Source organism: Grus americana, chromosome 2 (genome assembly GCF_028858705.1).
Source record: "Grus americana isolate bGruAme1 chromosome 2, bGruAme1.mat, whole genome shotgun sequence".
NCBI lineage: Eukaryota > Metazoa > Chordata > Aves > Gruiformes > Gruidae > Grus > Grus americana.
The window spans coordinates 165,935,401-165,957,126 of NC_072853.1; the positions used below are offsets into that span (position 1 = coordinate 165,935,401).

The 21,726-nt window shown below is 43.0% G+C and overlaps 1 protein-coding gene across 19 annotated transcripts in view; it reads right to left on the reverse strand.

The window, feature by feature from the left end:
* The window catches only part of OBSCN (obscurin, cytoskeletal calmodulin and titin-interacting RhoGEF), a 199,853-nt gene that overhangs the window by 79,499 nt on the left and 98,628 nt on the right, over window positions 1-21,726 (reverse strand). For 10 of the 19 annotated variants that reach the window (XM_054814826.1, XM_054814829.1, XM_054814834.1 and 7 more), the window contains 16 exons: window positions 21,186-21,449; window positions 19,426-19,689; window positions 17,786-18,052; window positions 17,159-17,422; window positions 16,305-16,571; window positions 15,007-15,273; window positions 14,032-14,298; window positions 12,507-12,773; window positions 11,056-11,328; window positions 10,133-10,399; window positions 7,890-8,156; window positions 7,056-7,325; window positions 6,256-6,522; window positions 5,152-5,418; window positions 4,267-4,533; window positions 3,292-3,564 (listed from right to left, as the gene is read on the reverse strand). In XM_054814826.1, the coding sequence (XP_054670801.1) occupies window positions 3,292-3,564; window positions 4,267-4,533; window positions 5,152-5,418; window positions 6,256-6,522; window positions 7,056-7,325; window positions 7,890-8,156; window positions 10,133-10,399; window positions 11,056-11,328; window positions 12,507-12,773; window positions 14,032-14,298; window positions 15,007-15,273; window positions 16,305-16,571; window positions 17,159-17,422; window positions 17,786-18,052; window positions 19,426-19,689; window positions 21,186-21,449 (4,278 nt within the window). The remainder of the gene's footprint in view (window positions 1-3,291; window positions 3,565-4,266; window positions 4,534-5,151; window positions 5,419-6,255; window positions 6,523-7,055; window positions 7,326-7,889; window positions 8,157-10,132; window positions 10,400-11,055; window positions 11,329-12,506; window positions 12,774-14,031; window positions 14,299-15,006; window positions 15,274-16,304; window positions 16,572-17,158; window positions 17,423-17,785; window positions 18,053-19,425; window positions 19,690-21,185; window positions 21,450-21,726) is intronic. The other 9 variants (XM_054814832.1, XM_054814828.1, XM_054814839.1 and 6 more) reach the window with 7 other exon arrangements.

Below are 21,726 nucleotides of genomic sequence, written 5' to 3' on the forward strand. Positions count from 1 at the left end.
AGCAGGATTGAAGCAAAACTGGTACATTAGAATATAACCATCACATTGGAAAATGGGCCACCAGCAATTAAGGCTTGTGCTTTAACAGTCCTGAATATGAACTTCTGTGCAGAACATCTGCTGGGATTCCCTCCAGGCTTAGTTTTTCTCCCAGCATTGCTGAAATCCTCTAGACTAGGAAGCACTGGATGCAAAACCCTTCTGCTTCCCAGAATGTGGCAGGAGCACAAGTGTGAGATGGAGTACTGCAATGGATGGGCTGCTGTGAGTGGTTCCCTATAAATCTCAGCCTCACGTAGCCATAGGAAAATGCCACAAACTCTACTGAAGGCTCCACTTGCCTTGCTTGCAAACAGCAACCACTCATTGGAAAGAATTGCAATACTCAAACGCAAATACCCATTCCTGTCCTGTGGTGGTGATGGCTATACGTCAGGAGTCACTGGCTGCATGAGGAGCAAAAATCCAGGACAATTGTAAACAAAAATGGGCACTTCACAGGAGATAGGTACTAATTGTTTTGATTAATCATGTGTTCCTCTGCAGCAGAGACAGTGTTTGGGGAAAAATAATGATTTCCTTTATAGCAGCTGATCTAGAGATGCAGCACAAACCACTGCAATCTCAGATTTAGAGCCCATAAAATGCTGCGAACAGCTGGATACGCAGTTCCTCTGAAGAAGGTGAGATCCATGAGGCTGCTTTTAAGCATCCAGTCTTTCTTTTAAAATACTAGTTCTGCTTTTTGGAAAGCAGCTGTAGGGCACAGTAAATATAACTAACCTCAAAACATTGTGAGCTTCCAAGGAATTCCTCCTGAGGTGTCCAACTGAACCACCCTCATACAAGTGCAAATATACATGCTAAAAAGAAAAATCTCAATGAAGTCTGAAAATGGAAGTCTTTCTGCAACATCCTTCTCAGTAGAACTAAGTCAACTTTCCCCAAAAATTTATAGGGCTACAATGGGACATAAAAAGATGACAGTCGGAGAAAGCTGATATGTTTCCTTATCTTTCAAATAGTTGTTCTGATTACAAGCCAACTAGAATAACCTACACTGGACCTCTGCCTGGAATGCTCCTCTTGAAACCAGGGCATCAGGTTGAAGGATTTGGGATGCTACTAGCGGACCTTGGGAAGCAAAGATAGTTTTACAAATGTCTTTTAGAAACTTGTTGCAAGGCTTGATCCTGCTCTCTAAGGCTCCCTCTACCACTTCGGGTGTCTGCATGTGCGTTTATGGAGAAGAGGCATCAATGGCAGATGATGGAGATGTTTTGGTTACACCAGGACTGAAGAAGCAAGAAGGTATCTGTGCAGCTGGGGAGTACAATGCCATCTCCTTTCATAAGATGCAGACATGTGCTCCTCACAGGAAATGTCACCTGTGGTCTTGGAGAAGGAAGGTGTCCTGCCCCATTGCACTCTGCCACTGATAGGCTAAGACCTTAGCTGCCCCGTTCACCCATGCAGAATGGCAGAAAGCTCCTTGGGACTTAGGAGTGAACGTGTACACTGGGGTTCTGTAATTCTCACTCTGCCCAAAGGGGTCAGAAGGCGGCCACAGCTCCTTCAACCTTCTCCATTTTCCCCCCACCCATAAGTGAAGATGCCATCATACTGGGCCACCAAATGCAATTGTAGAGCAATGATATTGTGAAGACCCGACAGGAAAAACTGTCACGAGATCTCACTTATAGAATATATCCAGTTACAAGCATGTGTCACACCAGGAGAATGGGACACATGGAACACAGAGAAAGACAACCTGTTCTTTGATGAGGAACAAGCCATGGATAGCTAGACAGACTGAAATATACCTAGTTCAAAGACAGATCTATTTTTAAATTTCTGGACAAAATAAAGTACATGAAATTGGCTGTTAATATAAGCAAAGTTAGAATTTTACTAACGTTTTACTTATCCATTAAATCAAGTGTTATTCAGCACAGTATAACTGGGTGTTAAGTACCTTTCTCATCCTAATCCAATTATAGTCATATACTACTGTGGTTCAGGTTCACATTAAAGAAATCTTGCCCTAATAGAAGCACAAAATATCCACGACAGGTGCACTAGCATAAGCTGTGGGGTTGTACTAGATGATCGCCAGAGGTCCCTTCCAACACAAACGATGATGTGATTCTGTGAAATGAAAACTTCCCAGGAGCCCTTTATTTGACTGAGTAGAATACCTAACATTGCATTTATTGTTAATTTATGGTTTAGGCCCACTGGAGTTCTCTGTCTAGAGAGCTCAGAACCAGTTCAGGGTTCTGTCTCTGAAAATGTGAAACTCAAAATTGATACAAAAGGACATGGGATTTGTGGGGTTTGCACACTATGTTGTTGCTGCATCATTCTGATACTAGGAAGAAGTGATTTGGCATTTTATCTTTGCAGAGAGTTAAATTTTCTGAATGTACAAGGGACACATTATACAGAGAAGGAGACATCAACCACTGACAACAATTCCGTATTTTGGGTCATTCCTGTTATGGTAGACAGTTATAGCATTGGGGTAGATTTTAATAAAGAACTCTTAACCCTTTATATCTCCATACATACAAATACCTTTTCCAAGCAAGGAATAAGTGTTACTTTTGTCTGAAAAATAACAACTTTTCCCAATGGCTATAAAAGGACTGGATGTGAAGGAGCTTGCTTTATCAAATCTGGAGCTCAGTGTTATTTGCGGCTTGTGGCTACCCTTACCAAATGAGAAAAATATTTATTCAACAGACCAGAAAGCTTTGCTAGTGCAGTGATGACCATTACTATTCTGGCAGCCAAACAATGAGGCTCGTTCTGTCACTGTGTTACCGCAATGTTATATACCCTTTGGTTTCCAGGAAGAGCTCTGGAGCCATCAATGTAACAGCCCAAAGCCTTGCCTTGGGCTCAGCACCAGTAGCCTAGCTATGGAGCAGCACAGTGCTAATTTTGTGAATTTCCAGCTACATTATACTTTGTGGTATAAAAACAGTTGAAGGGGGGATTAAAATAATCAAGTGCTACCACAGCAGTTTATGTTCAACTCGACTTAGATGTCAGGTGAAAGCAGCAGCCCTGACCCTGCAACCCTTCCTCACCTGAACCGCTGCAAAAATCGATGTAGTTGTACCTATAAGACTTCTGGCGTGAGCATGGGTGACTTGCAGAAGTGGAGGGTTGCAGGACACAGAAGAACTGTGAGGGGATTTAGTAAGGGTAGCCTGGAAGGCAGAAGCACTAGCAGACTGAGCAAGTCCAGAGGTGGCCATGTGTTTCTTTCTAACAACAAAATACCTTTGACTAATAATTTAGCTGAAGATATAAGGGACCCAGCTCTGAAGGTGACAGTGCCTGAGTCATGGCACGCCACGTCATTTAGGGTTAAAGTGTGGATCATCCCGTCCTGCTCAGAGATTTCAGTCACAAAGTTGTTGTGAAGGGGGGATCCATCGAGCCACCACTGCACGTTCTTCACGCCCGGATGCGAGAGCTCGCAGGTGAACGTGGCTGACTCACCCACAAAGACGTCTGTGTTCGTTAAACCAGAAACTATGACTGCTTCTTCTTCTGTATAACAGAGCAAGAGAAGGTGCCAAAGGAAAACAAAAGCATAAACACATACATGTCGCTTCTTGCAGAACTAGCCCAAGCAACAGTGCAAGCTGTCCAGGAGAGTTAAACTTGTAATGCTGTTCCAGGGGAAAAAAGAGCTAAAATTTTCTTTAAGGGATTTAGAAATCATCTTCCGTCCTTCACCTGCTTGCAAGCGCAGTGTGTGTGTCTGCAAACACTGTTTCATTGGGAGGAAACTACTCCAAGACCAGGTCATGGCTGGTTCTCCTGTGTGTTGCAACCATCTGCACTGACGTTGTATGAGGTGGGAGGCAGAGAGGTAGCTTAAGATTGAAATGTTTACTTACAGTGCTTTAAAAGTAGTAAGAATATCAACAAGGGTAGAAGCTGAAGTCAATAATAACAAGAATTTCAGTATTTTTTATGACTACTACTCCAAGCAAATAGTTTTTCAGCAGTACCACCATCTGCTATGGTCCACAGGACGGTGAGTACTTTGAACTACCTTAGCATATAAACATTGGTCCAACCTCAGCCTGGATGTAAGTATTTTATACTTTCACTGAAATCAGGAAATAAATGAATGGACTTTCACCTGTTTGCCTCTGAGACCAGTTTGGCCAGTTACTGTCAAAGATTTTGGAATAAGAAATCCAGGCAGCAAAATCAGGGCATTTCCACCACATTTCACCTTACCTTGCACATACACAGAACCTGTGGTGATCTCGTATCCAGTGCTACAGGTATAATCCCCACAGTCATCAGCCTCTACACCATGGATGATCAGCTCAGCAATGCTGCCTTTCAGCTTCATCTCGTACTTGTCACTGGGCTGAATGACCACCCCTCCTTTTCTCCACTCAACGGGGGCATCCGGCTTGGAGATCTCACAGTGCAAGACAGCTGTTCCCCCTTCTTCAGACTCTACGTTTTTCAGCTCTTTGTTAAACAGCACGGGTAGTACTGCGGTGGAGAAGCAACTGCATCAGTGACAGGGCTCAGAGGTGAGAAACTTGCTTGCAACTTCTCCGGCTTGGCTGAAATCACACACTCTGAGCAGGAGCTGGTTATGGCTAAACTCAGGATCTAAAAGCATGATTTTGTTGCTCAAGTCAAAAATCACAGCGCTCTTAGGATAAAATGAATAAATTATAGAACCCAAAATCATAGCCACGAGAAAAGGCAAAGAGCTACAGTTCTTGGGCTGCTCAGGCACAAACAGGTATCACGGCTCAATTTAAAATGAGGCTGTTCTGGGTATGGTGAAATACTCGAGTCTCTTATTTTTAGGCAGCAGGCAGGTTTTGTAACTGCTCTTGTACATACCCTTCATTAACAGCAGCTACAGTTTTGCTCCCAGCTCTGACACTGAGATCAAAATTGCAACTGCAGAAGTACGATTGAGTTTAAAAGGCACTCAATTTTTCCTTGAAGAACAGATTGCAGACCAAACCCTTTCCTGCAGCTGTAATTCACAGGTACAGAGTGTTAAAGATAATTCAGTGGTAAAACTTCCATATCACCCCTATGGAGGACAGCCACAGCCATAACTTCTCTGCCTTCAGGCGAGGCTTCTCCTACCTTTGACTTGCAATGATGCAGTGGTCTGCTGATCCCCCGAGTCGCACGTATAATCGCCAGCATCCTGAGCCTCAGCATCATAAATGAAGAGCTCAACACGTGTCCCCTCTTGCCGGATCTCATACTTGTCACTTGGCTGCAGCACCGTATCTCCTTTCCGCCACTCCACGGATGCATTTGGTTTCGTCAGCTCGCAGTGCAGCATGGCTGTGCATCCTTCCTCCACCTCCTCATTTTTCAGCCAGTGTTTGAAAAGCACGGGCAGGGCTTGAAAGGGGGAATGGTGCAAAGGGAAAAGAAACAACAAAACAGGTGAAGCAAAAATAGAAATTGGAGGAATGTTTTATTTTGAAGGTAGCGATAATGCCATTCATGAAGTTCATGCACAATTCTGGCTGCATTTACCTAAGGAGAGCTGCCAGGGGCAGGGATGCCTAGGTCTAAGCCAGAGAGAGGAGGAGGAGGGAGAGGAATTAACCAGCAAGAAAAATATCAGTTCTACAGAAGCTGCGTTTCTCTCCCCGTATCCTAGACTTGTTTTCACAAAAAATTCCTAACTAACTTCAGTAATAATTTCTGAAGCCTAGATGGTTTTCCATCCCCAAAATAAAACCATCAGACAGGATAAAAACACTCAAAGAACATACACCTGCGGACCTGAGGCTTCAGATCATGCAGCCAAGGATCAATTACAGAATAATTAAGGCTGAAGGGACCTCTGGAAGTCCTCCATGGATGGACATTCCTCCACCCCTCTGTGTTCCAGTTCCAGTGTCTGACCACCCCTTCTTTATGAAAGGTTTTTTCTTTTTTTTTTTTTTTCCTAATCTGAATTTCTCTTGCTGCACCTTGCACTTGTAGCCTCTCATCTGTTTACTGAACACCCCAAGGAAAGTCAGTCTCTCTCTCCGCTGTAGCTCTGCAGACAGCAACAAGGTCCCTCCTCAACATTCTCTTCTCCAGGCTGAACAAACCCAGCCGCCCCTGCCTCTCCTTGGTGGCCTCTGCTGCACTTGCTCCACCTCAATGTCCTCCTTGTACTAGAGAGCTCCAAAAGTTGACATGCACACCTCTCACCGCTGCTGAGCAAAGGGGAAATCATACCTTTAACCTCTAGTCTGGCAGTGGTCTTCCCATCAGCTGTGTGGCAGCTATACTCCCCTGAGTCCGCACGGTTCAAATCGTGAATGACCAAGGTGTGCACATTCCCCTCCTGCTTGATGCTGCACTTCTGGGTGGAGTGGATCACGGACGTACCTTTCTTCCACTCCACAGGGACATCAGGCTTGGACACCTCACAGGACAAGTGAGCCGTGCCACCCTCCTGTAGCTCCAAGCTGTGGAGCGTCTTTACAAAGGTGACCGGAGCAACTGTGGGGAAGAGAGTACCAACACTGCCGCAGCTGTCTGATCCAGCATTGCCCCCAGAGCAGAACTGGGCGCCTGTAGTTACATTTTGAACCAGATCAAAGACGAACAAACAAGATAAGGTATTGACATGGCCCATCTTTCAAAATCATTCTGCATTAACTTAATGGAAAGGTTTTTCAGAGTTTTTGGATGTTTTTTGGAGTAAATATGATCTAAATATGTTATATAGGAGGTTAATTCAGAGCATATTATTGACATTCTTCAGCATTTATTCTGACATATCCTAGCTGCTTGTTTCAGGATAAGTTGGATGGTCTTCAAAGGAAGTTTGCTTCACTCCATGGACTGTAAAAAGGACTGAAACAAGTAGCTCAGATATACATATCTAACTCTGAAATGCCTAAATTGGGTTAGCAGAATCCACCGAAATTTCCAAGGATCCCTCCTCCTAAATACACCTCTCCAGAAGATAAAGCAATGTTGACAGTGCTTACCAGTACCTCCTCAATCCCTCTTCCTAGCAGGTTTCTCACCTTGGACCGTTAGCTGTGCCGCTGAGGTATGCTGCCCGACTTTGAAACTGATGGGTCCACAGTCTTCTAGTGTCACCTTCCTCAGGATCAAAGTGTGACGTGTCCCTTGGACTCTGATCTCATTCATTTCATTGGATTGCAGGGGAACATCCCCCAGGAACCACTGGGCATCCTGAGTTGTTTCCCGGGACAGCCTGCATTCAAACACTGCGTCCTCTCCTTCATACGAAGTGACGTCCTTCAGCGTCTCCACTATGGTTGCTGCTGATTCTTTATGGAAAGGTCAACAGATTTTGATATCTGCTTTCAAGTGATGCTTCCTGGGTTAAACGTTTTGTTATGCTCTTTCTTGACAGTACTATACTATTTGAAAGAACGACCGCAAAGCACTAAGCACTAAATGCATAGAAATGTAGTTACACGGGCAGGTAGTAACATGTCATATTTTTTACACGTGCATAATGTATGTATGTGTGCATGTATATTATGCATATATATATATGATAGTCTAAAAAGCGTGCATGCTATACTGTATTGTGTCTATAATAAATATATACTATATATTTATAATGAAATCTATGTATTGTGAAAACATTGTGAACAGATTTTAGTGGGTGACATTAACATTAAACCACAGAATAACGGACTAAAGACCCATTTCTGATTCCCTAGGGATAACTGACCCAGTTCTTACCCCTCTGAAATCACCCTTGTCTCTGAGATCCCCAAGATTCAGTTTGGGCACAGGACAGTGTCTAGCTGTCAAATTACTTAATTATGTGCCCCTGCCACGGTACCAAGCTCTGTACAGCTCCTCCCCACGCAAAGCCCCACCTTTCACGAACACAGCTGCCGTGGTTTGCTGGTCCCCTGTGTCGCACACGTATTCCCCAGCATCAGCTTCACTCAGGTTGTGAATCGTCAGCTCAGCCATGGATCCAGCTTGATGCATCTTGTATTTCTCACTTGGTCGCAGTACTGTTCCGGCCTTCTTCCACTGCACAGCAACATTTGATTTTGAGATTTCACAGCTCAAAGTGATGGTGCCACCTTCTTCGGCTTGCTGGTTCTGGAGTGGTTGTGTGAAGATGACTGGCAAAGCTAAACCAAGATAAATCAGAGGAAAAAAAATTATGTTTCATTGCTGACTGTGTCACTAAGTCTTGTGTTTAATGAAACTCTCGTGCTGTTCCACATTTGGTTCAAACTCAATTCCAAAATTACTTTAAAATCCAAACAAGGAATGACAGAAAGTGCTGGATTTCCAGCAGCACTAAGCACTCTGCACTCCCCAAGAGTCACTGGGCATTGCACACACTGAGCACCTTTGGGAATGTGTTCCTTCTCACACAGGAGCGGTCATGGATATGGACTCCTGAGCATCTAAGTGCATGTATCTCCAAATGGGTACCACAGCCACAACTCAAAAGCCTACGCCTGATATCTAAGTTCTTGGGTATTTGGGAGGGTTCATGGAGAAACATCATTATATAATGCCCCTCATTTGAAAACTGACCCAGAAGAGAGATGAACTTTGGAAGTCTCTGCACTGATGTGTATCACTGAGGGGTCAAGATGGAGTTTTGATGGGTTGATTTACAATGCACCACATGTAGAAATTTAGTTCCTCAAGTCCAGTTCCCTAGAAGGACCTTGGTGGTTCCACAGTTAAGGCTGAATTGGTATTTACAAGCGAAGGAGATGGGGTTCCACAAATCAGAGTGAATTCACAAGAACTGGGTTGCAGATGACTATGAGTGCAGATAGATCTGAAGGTTCTTGCAAGTGATGTAGGAATGGATGGTGTATTTTGTGGGACAGCTGGGAAATGGCTGGAGTCAAGGTTTTTGTACAGTTGCGTTTGCAGTGAAGGCATCCCGTTGTGCAGCTAATTCCTGCAGCCCTAGGGTTCTCAGGAGCCAGCAAAGGAATAAGGAGGAGAGATAAGTCCTTGTGAAGACTGATTCTGTCAGGCTGCATCACTGTTGATTCAGAAATCCTCATCACAAAAAAGGACCAAACTCTGTCACAGTGTCCCTGAATCTTTTGTATGGAATATCTAAACTAACCTAGAGCTCCCAAAAAGCTTTTTGTCACAATTCACTACCAAGGATGCCATAGTTTGCTCATCGCCAGAATTGCAGATGTAGTCTCCAGCATCCTTCAGCTGTAGATCATGGATGAGTAGCTCCACAGCAGAGCCCATCTGCTTCATCTCCTACTCGTTGATGGCTTCGAGCAAGAATGACCCTTTTTTCCACCTCACAAGTGCATCATGTTTTGAGAGCTCAGCATGAAGGGTGACTGTAGAGCCTTCCTTGGCTTCCTGGTTTCAGAGGGTTTTTCTCCAGAGTGCTGGAGTGGTTGGGACCACACACAGAGGCACAAATGGACAGCCACCATCAGAGGATCTGCTTACAGTACAAATATTCTGCTGTCACTAGATCCTCAAGTTAGACTGATAGCAGGCAGGTGCATGCCTTTCATGGGAGAGCCCTCAACGGATATTTCTAAAGGTGGTGTTTCACAAGAACATCCTGGCTCCTCTTTATTTTTGCCGATCTTATATTTCAGAAAAAGTCATCTTAATATTGTATTTGTACCAGAGTAGATTTTAAAAAATTGATATATTGGCACATTGCGCCTATTTTTAAGACCCACATCTATTATTTTAAGGGCACTAGAATTATTTAGGTGCCTTGCTTGTCAGCTGGAGTTGAGTGCCCAAGTAAGTTTGAGCACTTTGAGTCTTGAGCATAATTTTCCCATGTGGAACTGCAGCTCAAAGGATGGTTAAGCATCAAAAATGGTCTCATTCTAATTTTAGTTCCAGCCTTGGTTTTCCGAGTGACTGGAAAGAGGCCCTTGGGTCTAGGATTGTGTAAGCAGTTACTGCACTTTGGTCCCTCCATGCTCTTTGCTCAGGACACCACAAGAATTAAAATAACTTCTGAAAGCAAAAGGACTCTGCTGCTTTATGCAAAGTACATCTGAAGTCGAGGATGGGAGATAGCACCTTTTTCTCAGCACTAAGCTAAGGAAGTGGAACATCTTAAAAAGAAAACAAAACAACCTACCTTTAACAGTTAAAGTGGCTGTCGTTTGTTCATTTCCATTATCACAGGTGTATTTGCCAGCGTCTTCTGGTTTTAAGTGATAAATCTTTAAGGTATGGATTGTTCCCTCCTGCCTGATTTCATACTTGGAGCTCGGGGAAATCACCTGGGTGCCCTTCTTCCACTTCACCGTGGCATTAGCCTGGGAGACCTCGCAGCGGAGGATGGCTGTTTCTTCTTCCTGCAGTTCTGTGCTCTGTAATTTCTCCTTAAAGACTGGAGGTGGCACTGGAGTTACAAACACAGCAAAAGCATTCACAGTCACCTTTATCTTGCTTTGCTGCAGCGTTAAAACTACAGCTAAACAGTTAATTATTAAAAAAAGATTTTAACTTCTGGTTTATATATTGGGGAGTTAAAACAAGTGAATGGATTTTGGGTGAAACCCACTCACAAATATTTGTGGAAGTTACCGAAGTACTAATCAAAAACTTTAGAGATGTTTTAACTGGTTCAGGTGGGATGGGGACTTTGACTAGACCAACAGCTTCAAAGAGGGAAGAAGAAGGATATTTGACTGAGAATTTCTTCAAAACAGTCTTTAGAGAAAGAAAGATTCTAAAGAAGAAAAAAAAAAAGAAAAAGAAAAAAAAGAAGAAAAAAAAAAAGGAAAAGTGGAAGCAATGAAAATTACAGATCTGTCAATTCGCCTCCTGGAGCCACCCCAGTAATTTCTCTAGAAACCAGTTAGCATCAGGACCCTGGTAACATATCCACATAGCATGACAGTATAAGAGACCACATTAGCACATCATGTATGCTCTGAAGCACGAGCACCCTACTAACGCGAGCTAACGAGGGGTGAATGATGGCCTTGAACTTACTATTAGCATAAGCAAAATGTTCTCACCAGTCCTGTTTCTCACATCACAGAGAGCCCTTACCTTTAACTGTGAGCTCTGCCGTCGACGTGTGGGGTCCCACTCGGAAAGTGATGGTGCCAATGTCCTGCTCAGTCACCTTCCTTAACATCAGGGTGTGAATCTTTCCTTTTTCAACTGAGATCTCATTCATTTCATTATTTTGCAGAGCGACATCCTGCAGCTTCCATTCAACATCCCTTGCGTTCTCATGAGAAACCTGGCACTGGAACGTGACATCATCCCCTTCAAACACCACCATGTCCTTTAGGCCACTCACGATGGTCACGTCAGGCTCTGCAAACAGTCCGTCAGTAGTCAAGCCATGAACAAACATGGATCAAATCATAGAATCATTGAATAATATAGGTTGGAGGGGACTTTTGGAGGTCATTTGGTCCAACCACTGCTCAAAGCAGGGCCAACTTACAGCAGGTTGCTCATCACCTTGTCCTGCTGAGCTTTAAGTACCTCCAAGGATGGAGATATCCCAGCCTCTCAAATCACATGGTTCAAACTCTGCTGGTTCACTGCTTTCAGCTTACTTGGTAACATGGCCAATATCTTTCATTTAGTGGTTTTATCACTTGCCCTTTCTCAGAGATACATTGCGTACTGATTTTTTTAAAATACATGTTTAATTCTGTAATTAGGTGAATAAGGCATGAACGCCAGATGCCAAAATCAGGATTTTGAAATTTGCACTTAAATATCTTCACAGAATAGCACTAAAACTTGATCCCCTCTACTGTCTTTTTGCAAACAGAATTGCATATACTCTGTGCTGGTGCTCCAAACTGGCTGGGGTCTGGGTGGCTCTGTGCTCTCAGCAGGACTTACTAGATTAGCGTGAGCACAGGGCATTTGTGCTTTAGTTTGCTTCAGCCAAGCTTCTAGGGCAGCTGGGCACCTGCAGATCTGTGCAATGATCATACAGGCAGTCTGCAACAGGGAAAAGCTGTATATACCCTGAATCTGCTGGGGAATACCAAAGGAGAAGCAGCATAATCTCCATCTGAGCAAACACAGTACATATTCATACAACTGAGGTCACCATCTGCACAAAAAATGGTGCAGCTGGCCATAATGTACAGAGTATCTATAATATCAAGTAGCCTGTAGAGATGCTAGCAGTGATTGTTCCACACTAGTGGTCCAACCTGAAAGCAAGCTCTGTCTGTAATGATAGTAAGGCCAGATGCAGCTGCCGTGTGACTGGAATCAGGGGACAGACCATCTGTTCACTCACATGCGTATGATGTCAAGCAAGTATTTCAAGCCGTGAGTCAAAAATTACAGCTGCCTCGTCCTCTCCTGTCCACCAAGCAAATCTTTGCCTTGGTTCATTCATTGACCGTAAGATTTTTTTGTGATACCTTTCCTATGCTCTGTGTTTATCACGATAGTAACAATTATATTGCAAAATCTTAACGTCCTAAAATGAAAATCCCCTTGCCCCAGTAAACAGGTCTTGCCTTTCACGGTCAGTTTTGCAGAGCTTGTCTCATCTCCAGCCTTGCAGGAATACTCTCCAGCATCACTAGGCTCCAGGTGGTGAACACGCAGCTCGCGGAGGGTGCCATCCTGCCACATTTCGTACTTGGAGCTCGAGTGAAGGACAACTCCATCTTTCCTCCACTCCACTTCCGCTTTGCTAATGGAAATCTCACAGCGCAGCCTGGCCATTCCTCCCACTTCCACTTCTTCATTCTTCAGCTGCTGCTTCAGCCGGGGTTTGATGGCTGCAAAGTGAAAAACATTAACACACGGTCCATTAGCTTGAATGCCAGATCTGCACAGCTCAGCACAAGGCACCTGGGGTATAATGCTGCAGGACGAATTTGCATTAAGTGGTTATATTATAACAACAACCCTTTTTTCTCTATAAACAGACTTATATTCTGTATATCCAGACAAGGAAAGGATCAGAAACCTCCCCAAATATGTTTGTTCCCCATAAAGTCAAGGGCATCCACATTATATACATCTGCTCTGGATATTGGAAACTCCAACATGCATAAAGACTTTGGCTAAGCAGAACCTGGTACTTTCTGATTAAAACTAGCCTAAATCTGTTCATTTTTATAGAAATACTCATGACTTCCAACACCGTAAATGATGTAAAGCTTTAAACACATGTCTGATTTCTCTGCTATCTTTTCAAGACCCTAGACCATCAACAGGGAGTCCTTCCAGATGACGCACAAACAAATGGACTACATTTATTCAAGTGGGGCACGGAACAGCTCAGACAACAGCTTGTCACTGATGAAATCAAGAAAGGAATATCCATCGTGAGTGTGTGTGTGTGTGTGTGAGCAGCTGTGAAAACAGGAATCTCAGTGCCCGCGGTTCCTCTGTCCAAACCCTCTTGTGATACATGTAAAGCAAGCACAGGGCTCTTTCACTCCTGGTTGACCCAGTGGCTGTTTTGTGGGTCAGGTTTAGCCAAGAGGATGTAGTGTGAAAGGCTGTGGTTTAGATCAAAGCCACAAGTTCCACACAACAGTTTGAGATGACCACAAACATTTCACAGATGGTGATTAATCACAGACATTATTCCTGGTTTGTTTAAACACAGTGTTCTCAGGATCTTCATGGGAAGGCATTACAAAAGTTGAAAATAGTAAATTTCTTAAATGCTTTTGTATATGACTTATGATTAGTCATCGATTCAACTGAGCCAGCAACAAATGCGAAATGCCAAAAATAAAGATCTATCAGAATTTCAAAGTCCCTATGATGCAGAGTTTCTTGCTTTTATCCTCTCAGAGGAAGAGGTCAACCCACCATACACTGTGCTTTACAGGCTTAAATAGCCATGCTACAAATCCTGTCCCACAACATCCACTTTTCTGTATTCTGGTTTATGGCTGGGCACTTGCTTTCCTGATTATCTTAACTTTTGGGGAGGTTTATTCACCTATAAATGAAAGAATATCATTCACACAATTTCACAAATCCCTTTTATCCTCTTTTCCATTTTGACGCAATGCTAACCATTCACTGTGAGGACTGCTGTGCTCTGCTGGTCTCCCGTATCACATGTGTAATCAGAGGCATCTTCTGGTTCTACGTTATGAATCACAAGTTCAGCTGTGCGACCGCTTAATTTAATTTCATATTTGGCGCATGGGAAGAGCTCCATGGTGCCTTTCCTCCACTCCACTGTTGCATTATCCTTTGTCAGCTCACACTGGAATTTCACCGCAGCTCCTTCTTCTGCCTCCTCATCTTTGAGCTCCTTTTTGAAAAGAACTGGCAGAGCTAAACAGGGGGAAAAAAAGAAGCAACAGGAGCTTTTATTGAAGTCAGAGTCAAGTCCTGGTTAACACAGTTAGACCGATGCTTTGGAGAACAAGATACTGTGCTGTGCAAGTGCTATATTCCTAGGTAGGATCCGTGTTTTCTAATTTGCCTGCAGCTACTAGGAGATCTTGCTACATCAAATGTTATAAGTGCAGATGGCTGCTTCTATTTCCTTTGTTCCTTGACTCTAATCCTTCCCAGGGTTGAATTCTTTGAATGAATTTATCCTTCAGTTGATCTAACAATGATCTCAAGAGTAAAGAAGTTCAAAACTCCATGGACAGGCTTGACAGATCAGGAAGGTTGTTGTCAGTCTTCTTCCAGGATTTGGGGAAAAAAAAAAATATCTTTTTTTAAATACTTAAGCCATATGTCATGTGATATGTCCAGATGTTATGGTAAAGCATACTTCTTTCTTTAATTTCTCCCCAGCTATAAAGCCAGAAAGTATTTCTTCTTAGAACCCAAAACTCAAATGCAGCATTGGAAGAACAAAGTATCATTCCCTTCCATTCTCATTTAAAAAAGAGAAATCCTAGTATATCAGATGGAAATAAAATATTTATGGGGGAAAAAAATAGTGTATTTAAAAATATTCATATTTAAGCTGTTGGTTTGCATGCTGGATGGAATATGTTGCTTTGGGAGTCAGCTCACACCACCTACCTTTCACATTTAAAGATGCCTTGGTTTCCTGATCCCCAGTATCACAGCTGTATTCTCCTGTATCGTCTAATTTGAGATTATGTATTAATAGCTCTACCAGGCATTCCCTCTGCCTCATTTCATATTTCTGGCTGGGCTGCAGCCCCACTCCTCCTTTCCTCCATTCCACTGCAGCATTGGGTTTCGACAGCTCACAGCAAAATGTAGCTGTACTTCCTTCCTCTGATTCCTTATTTTGTAGGGGTTGCTTAAATGTGACAGGCAGTGCTGAAAAAATTTGAGAGGGAAAAGTTTTAAGAGTGTTTTAGTCCAAAAAAAGGACCCAATCCTACCATCATTCTTCAGAAATGGCCTATTCTAACGATTCCATAATCCTTGGGCTGCAACTGTCTCTCTTGGCAGCATCTTTCTTGAATCATTATGTGAATCAAGAGCTGAGGATAGACCGTGAAGTTAGGAAAGATCTGGTCTTAGAAAGTGGTCCATAGAATGGCCTGGTTTGTGATCTGAAGCAGTCAGACTTTCCTATGGAACTGTCTCCATGCCAACTATGGATGCTTTAGTCAAAGATTACTGGGACATGCTCTGTCTTACATGGACCCTTGTTCCTTAATCAAGGTCTGCGAGTCTGCAATATTAAGTGAAGAGTATTCCCCCCCCCCCCCCCATAAAGCTTCTATCAATATATAAAAGATCAAGTTAGCATTCAAAACACAAGAAGAGGCAGTACAGTAAAAGATGACAATAAAGTGATAGAAGAAGAAATTCAGATTCCAGACAAGGTCTTGCTCTGGATAGTAGAAGGGTGGAGGAAAACAGATGTGGATGAGTTGTCTGCAGTCAAAGATTACACCTCAGGCTCAAAGCCTCAATTAATAATACAGCACATATAAATCCTTTATCCCTCAATTGTTTCATCTCTTATCATCCCAATCCGGCATTATGCCCAGTTAGGCATCCCTTACACCTACTGAAGCAATCAACAACCCAAAATAACAGTCAGCCTGCCTGGCTTATTTTCTGTTATCCCTTCCCATATGCAGCCACATTCCCTGCACTCAGAGGGCAGGAGGGTTCATCATATTTTGACATCATGACAACATTTAATTGCTTTGATGCTGATTAATCATTCCAGATACTGCAAGCAAAACCTTTCTAACTTGACCATGTGTCATGTTCAAGTAGAATATGTATGCTGGCAGTGACTAGCAGCAAAACAAATAAATGGCTCTAGAGAACACCAAGAGGTGATCCTTTCACTACATCTTTATTGAGCCAAGGGTCGATACTCCGCCTACCATGTACAGTTACCACAGCCGTTGTCTGCTGATCTCCAGAGTCGCAGGTGTACTTTCCTGAGTCATCCAGTTCTAAGTCATAAATGACCAATTCAGCAGTGCAGCCCTGCTGCTTCACCTCGTATTTCAAACCAGGGTAGAGAGTAGTATCTCCTTTCCTCCACTCTACCGGAGCATTGGGTTTGGTAAGCTCGCACCTCAGTGTTGCTGTACCACCTTCTTTTGCCTCGGTATTCTGCAGGTCTTGTTTAAAAAGTGCTGGTAGGGCTATAAAATAGAAATATAACTTGCAACATACTGCAGTTGGGGTTTGGGAAAGAAAGTAGAAAGAAAACAAAATCACCAAAAGAGCCTTTTTGCTGTCTGTACACCTCAGTGCTCTAGATTCAAAGTACAAGGCTATTTTCCCAGAGAAGTAATGGGAATATCTGCAGAACAAGAAATCGATTTCAAGAAGTTAAATTTGCCATGAAGTATATAGAAGCTTAATCTAACCTGTGATCTAAAAATGGCAGGATATTTTTCCTACTAGAAAAGTAGCCAACATGTTGCCCTGATCACTGAAGAGGTATTCTGAAGATCAGCAGGGAGTTGTAAAAATTCAGATTCCCTCTTAAGGCAGGCTGCTTGCAGGAGAGATTACAAGTATCCTGACAGTAACATAATCACAAAATGCATTTAGTTCTGTATTGCAATTCCTGTTTTCTACCTGGTCACTCTATTAAGCTGTACAGACCATTCTATTCTGCACACCTTATGAATTATAGCCAGCTCTTCTCCATAAGTGACACTAAACCACAGGTTTTATTTTCAGAAAATATTATAACATTTTTTCTTTTTTTTTTTTTTTTTACCATTGACTGTCAAAGTAGCAGTTGTCTGCTGATCTCCACACACACAGGTGTAATCTCCAGTGTCCTCCACATCCAGCTCATGGATAATCAGCTTTGCAACCGCACCATCTTGACTGATTTTATATTTGCTGCTTGCTTTGAGCACCTCCTGCCCTTTCTTCCACTCCACCGCAGCAGGTTTAGTCAGCTCACAGTGCAGAGCAGCTGTCCCACTTTCTACAGCTTCTAGGTCCTTCAGGTCTTTTTTGAATTCTGGAGGCAGTGCTGAAGAGTAAAAGAGTTACCATAGAAAAAGTGAATATTCCTTAAAAAGCAGCTAGATGAGGTCCTGGGGGAAAGGATGCATGGTACACTACTGAGCCCTGATCCAGGTCAGTGGAACACAACGGAATAATCTCCCTTGGCTTCCCTGGACTCTGCATCAGGGTAAGGAAAGTGAGAAGGACCAGCACAGCTGAGGAGGACAAAACCCAAGAGGGAACTCTTTTCCCAGTTCTAGCAGAAGAAGAAAGGATCAAAGGAACACAAAAGCCCAAGCAAACAGAAAGGAAATGGGAACCGACCATAGCAACAGAAACTTGGGTAGGTCTAAGGTTTGGAGGACCTTAGTCCCAAGGATTACTTTACCATGCACTGTTAAGGCAGCTGTGGTGCTCTTGTCTCCACACACACAGGTATAATCTCCAGTATCATTCAAGTCTAACTCGTGAACTACCAGCTCCACAACACAGTCTTCCTGTCTCATGCTGTACTTCTTGTCCGGTGTGAGGACTCGATGGCCCTTCTTCCACTGAACATGGGCAGATGCCTTGCTAAGTTCGCAGCACAATGTGACTGTTCCACCTTCTACCGCTTCCTTGCTGGTCATTTCTTCTCGGAAAAATGAAGGCACAGCTGAAGGATGCAGGTAAAAAGTATTACAAACTGAGGGTATCTTCAGGGATGGGTGAGAGTAGGAAGTGACAGGGGAAAGTTGTGAAGGTTATGGAAGGGTGAGCATCAGAAGCAAAGAAAGGAAAGATAAATGAAAGCATCCTAGTGAGAATATATACCCTAATCCTTTTGGTTTTATGCTGTCTTCCTAGTAGCAAAATTGCACTTTCCTCAAGAGATTTACACCTGCTTTCTACAAGTTTCCATGTAAGAATTAAGAATATCATCTCAGCTCCTTAGTTCACACATGTGTTGGTGTCTTCCACAAGCTTCAGGCCTTTGTACTCTCTTTTCCTACTTACAGAGCAGCCCTGCTGAGCACTGAGTGTTGGCTCCTTACTCATCATCATTCCTTCTTCCTTGAGATACCCTTGAAAAGATGCAGCCAGGGCTCACAGATTCTTCTTGACCCCAAAGAAAATTTCCAGATGCTGATTCCCAGCCTGTCTTCTTGTCTCAGAACATATTTTCCCCACAGAGCATAATTTAATACCCATTGCAAGTTGTGTCTTTAAAATCAATTTGATGACTTTAACGTATGTGCCTCTATTAACTAGGTACGATAATGAGATATTCCACCTGTTTAACAAGGTTGGATATCTCAGATCTCAAACTTAATGTCTCACTCCATAGTAGTGCAGCTAAGTCAAAATATCCAGGCTAGAAACCAGGTCTAGCCTCCTTGGTTTGGCACGTTTCCCATCTCCAGCAGTGTTAAGCTAGAACACCAGTTTTGTTTGCACAGCAACTGGTTCTTGCAACAAAATAAGACCAGAAGGAGGTCACAGAAAGAATTTATTCTTTCCTGCTTAGAAAAATCAGTCTCCCAACGCAGATCTATCGTTGCGCATTAGGACAGAGATTACAGGCACAAAACCCAATATAAACATAACTCAGTACAAAAGAAATCATAACTAACACAGCCTTATTCTGGATAATGCTTTTTATACCCTATACTATGTTAAAATGGAGGTATTGAGAATGCCAGAAAGGAATGGTAAAGAATAAAGAGATTTGTGTTTTAGAGAATAAATGCAGGAAAGGAAAGACAAAAGAATAGTGGGTTTATATGCTAGGAAAGGAATGTCAGAAGGGAAAGATGAAAGGATAAGCAGGTTTGTGTTTAAGGAACGGAAAAGACAAAAGGATGGCACAGAAAAACACAGAACGGTATTGTGAAATACACAGTCTGCAGGTCATCGAAGGCAGGGAATACCTTCAAATGAATGGAACTTCAGTTAATAAGGTTGCACAAACTGACATGGAAAATTGAACACCCTAGAGCAGAGGACAGACATTTCCAGTTAGGAAATAGAGGTGAAGGTAGTTTTTACCCTGTACTGTTAAGACAGCTGTAGTCTGGTGCTCTCCACACACACAGGTGTAGTCTCCTGCATCCTCCTCAGCTATTTCATGAATCACCAGCTCTGCCTTGGTCCCTTCCTGCCTCATTTTGTATTTCTCACTCGCTCTGAGGATCCTCTGGTCCTTCCACCACTCCACCGGCGCAGCCTTGCTGAGCTCACAGTGCAGGGCGACTTCTCCACCTTCTTCTGCTTCCTTGTTCCTCAGCTCTTCCTTAAAGAGCGGTGGCAGAGCTGAAGGATGCAACATGGACAAATGGTCATCAGAAAACCAGAATTAAAATCCTAATTTCTTTTTCATGCTTGGGATTATTTCCTTGATGTTTCCCTTTTTCAAGCCTATTATAAACAAGCTTAGCTTTTGCCAAGTGCAGAAACTCTGAAAGCATTTGCTTCAAGAGTGATGTGGTTTCACTTACCATAAGGGATCAGTTCCCTGGGTGTCTGTTGATTTTCATGGTGAAAGAACAATACAGAAAGATCCAGATCTTGAGTCAACAGCACTCACAGATAACACTGCTGGATACAGTACTATTTAACCTACTATTTTACAGATATGATTTCTTGGAGGCTCGTGGTGTTATTTTCTGTTTTGTTTTTACTAAAAGCTTATAGCCCCACCTACATGAAATCAACCAGACTTCAAAATAAAACTACTTCTAGTGTTAAACTGAAGTTTGAAGGGTCATTATTACACGTAATAAGAATTTCAAGTTCTCACTATTTCCTGCTGTTGAAATCAAAACCCAAACACAGAACAACCCAGAGGGAATAGCCTTCAGGAAAGCTAACTATGGACATTTACCCACAGATGTGTCTTGTGCACAACTACTGTAAGCAGGTACGGAATACAAATAGCACTTCCCAAATGCATCAGAAAAAGTCCATGTCTCAGGAAAGCCCAGGGGAGGGTCAGAAGTTTTTTGAAAAAGCTGGAGGGGACAGAACTGGGCCTCTGGCCAAGGAAGTTCCTCAGAGCCAAGGACAGTTACTCCATTAAAACGGGTACTCATTGATGAGAGGAGAGCAGAATACCAGGTGATGAGATCATTAACGTAACACAAGGATTTATTTATGGATTGGTTTATTGGGAGCTAGCAGGGTAAAGAAGAGTATAACTTCTGATAACCTGTGTTGGGGTTTTTTTAATCCCTAACTGTCAAGGTAGTCCTGATCCCCACATAGAGGTGTAGACCCCCTGCATCCTTCAAACGTAGGTTAGGGGTAAGAAGTAACTCTTGTTTCATTCTGCATGTCTGATTTGCTTAATGAACCTGGTACCCCCAGGGGCAGCTCTAGCCAGGTCACCCAGCACAGCAACATCTCCTCCTCCTTCTGCTGCCTCAACCCTCACTTCTCCTTTGAGCAATGCTTGGAGAGCGCAGGGCCTGACAGACCATACATCTGTGTTTTGGAGAAAACTGTGGTTGGCTGAAGTGAACTATGGGGATGGGGGTGGGGAAGAGCTGGAAAATGTAAAATGTCCAAGAAAAGGGGACTTGGACAGAAAGAAACGTCTTGTTTTCACCTTTTAAAGGGGAACAGATTAATAATGACCCAAAAATTTGCTCTGAGCTATTATTTCTCAGTAAGAAGTGAGATATACATAGAATGAAGGAAGAGAAAGGGATAAAAAAAATACAAGTTACTGACACAGGACAGAAAAAGCTGAATTTCAGAGTGATGTCTATCTATAGAGCTATTTATCAGTCTTAATAAGGTTTTTTTACCATGAACTGTTAAGGTTGCTGTTGTCTTCTGATCACCACACACACAGGTGTAATCTCCAGCATCTTTTACTTCTAGGTCATGAATGAACAGCTCTGCAGTTGTGCCAGGCTGTCTCATTTGATATTTGTCACTTGCTTTGAGTACTTTGGACCCTATTTTCCACTGCACTGGAGCTGCTTTGGTTAATTCACAACGCAGAGAGACTGACGCTCCTTCTTGGACTTCTTCATTCTTCAGTTCTTCCTTGAAAAGCACCGGCAGGGCTGAGAATGGAAAGTCAATAGATAGTGTATTTAAACTAAAACCTCTGCATTTGTGATCAGCATCATGAATTCTCAACCGAAGTTCAAATCTGGCCAAGTCAGGGTCTTTGGCCATTGAGGTTGAGGTTATCACAATGATAATCTGGAAAACTAAATCCAGCAGTAAGAAAAGAAGTGCTGAGCCGACAGGTCAAAGTACAATAGGCTGGATGGATTCAAGATGCAATTTAAAGAATTTGTCACAGGGCCACCCTCCATGGGGGCAGGACATCTCAGC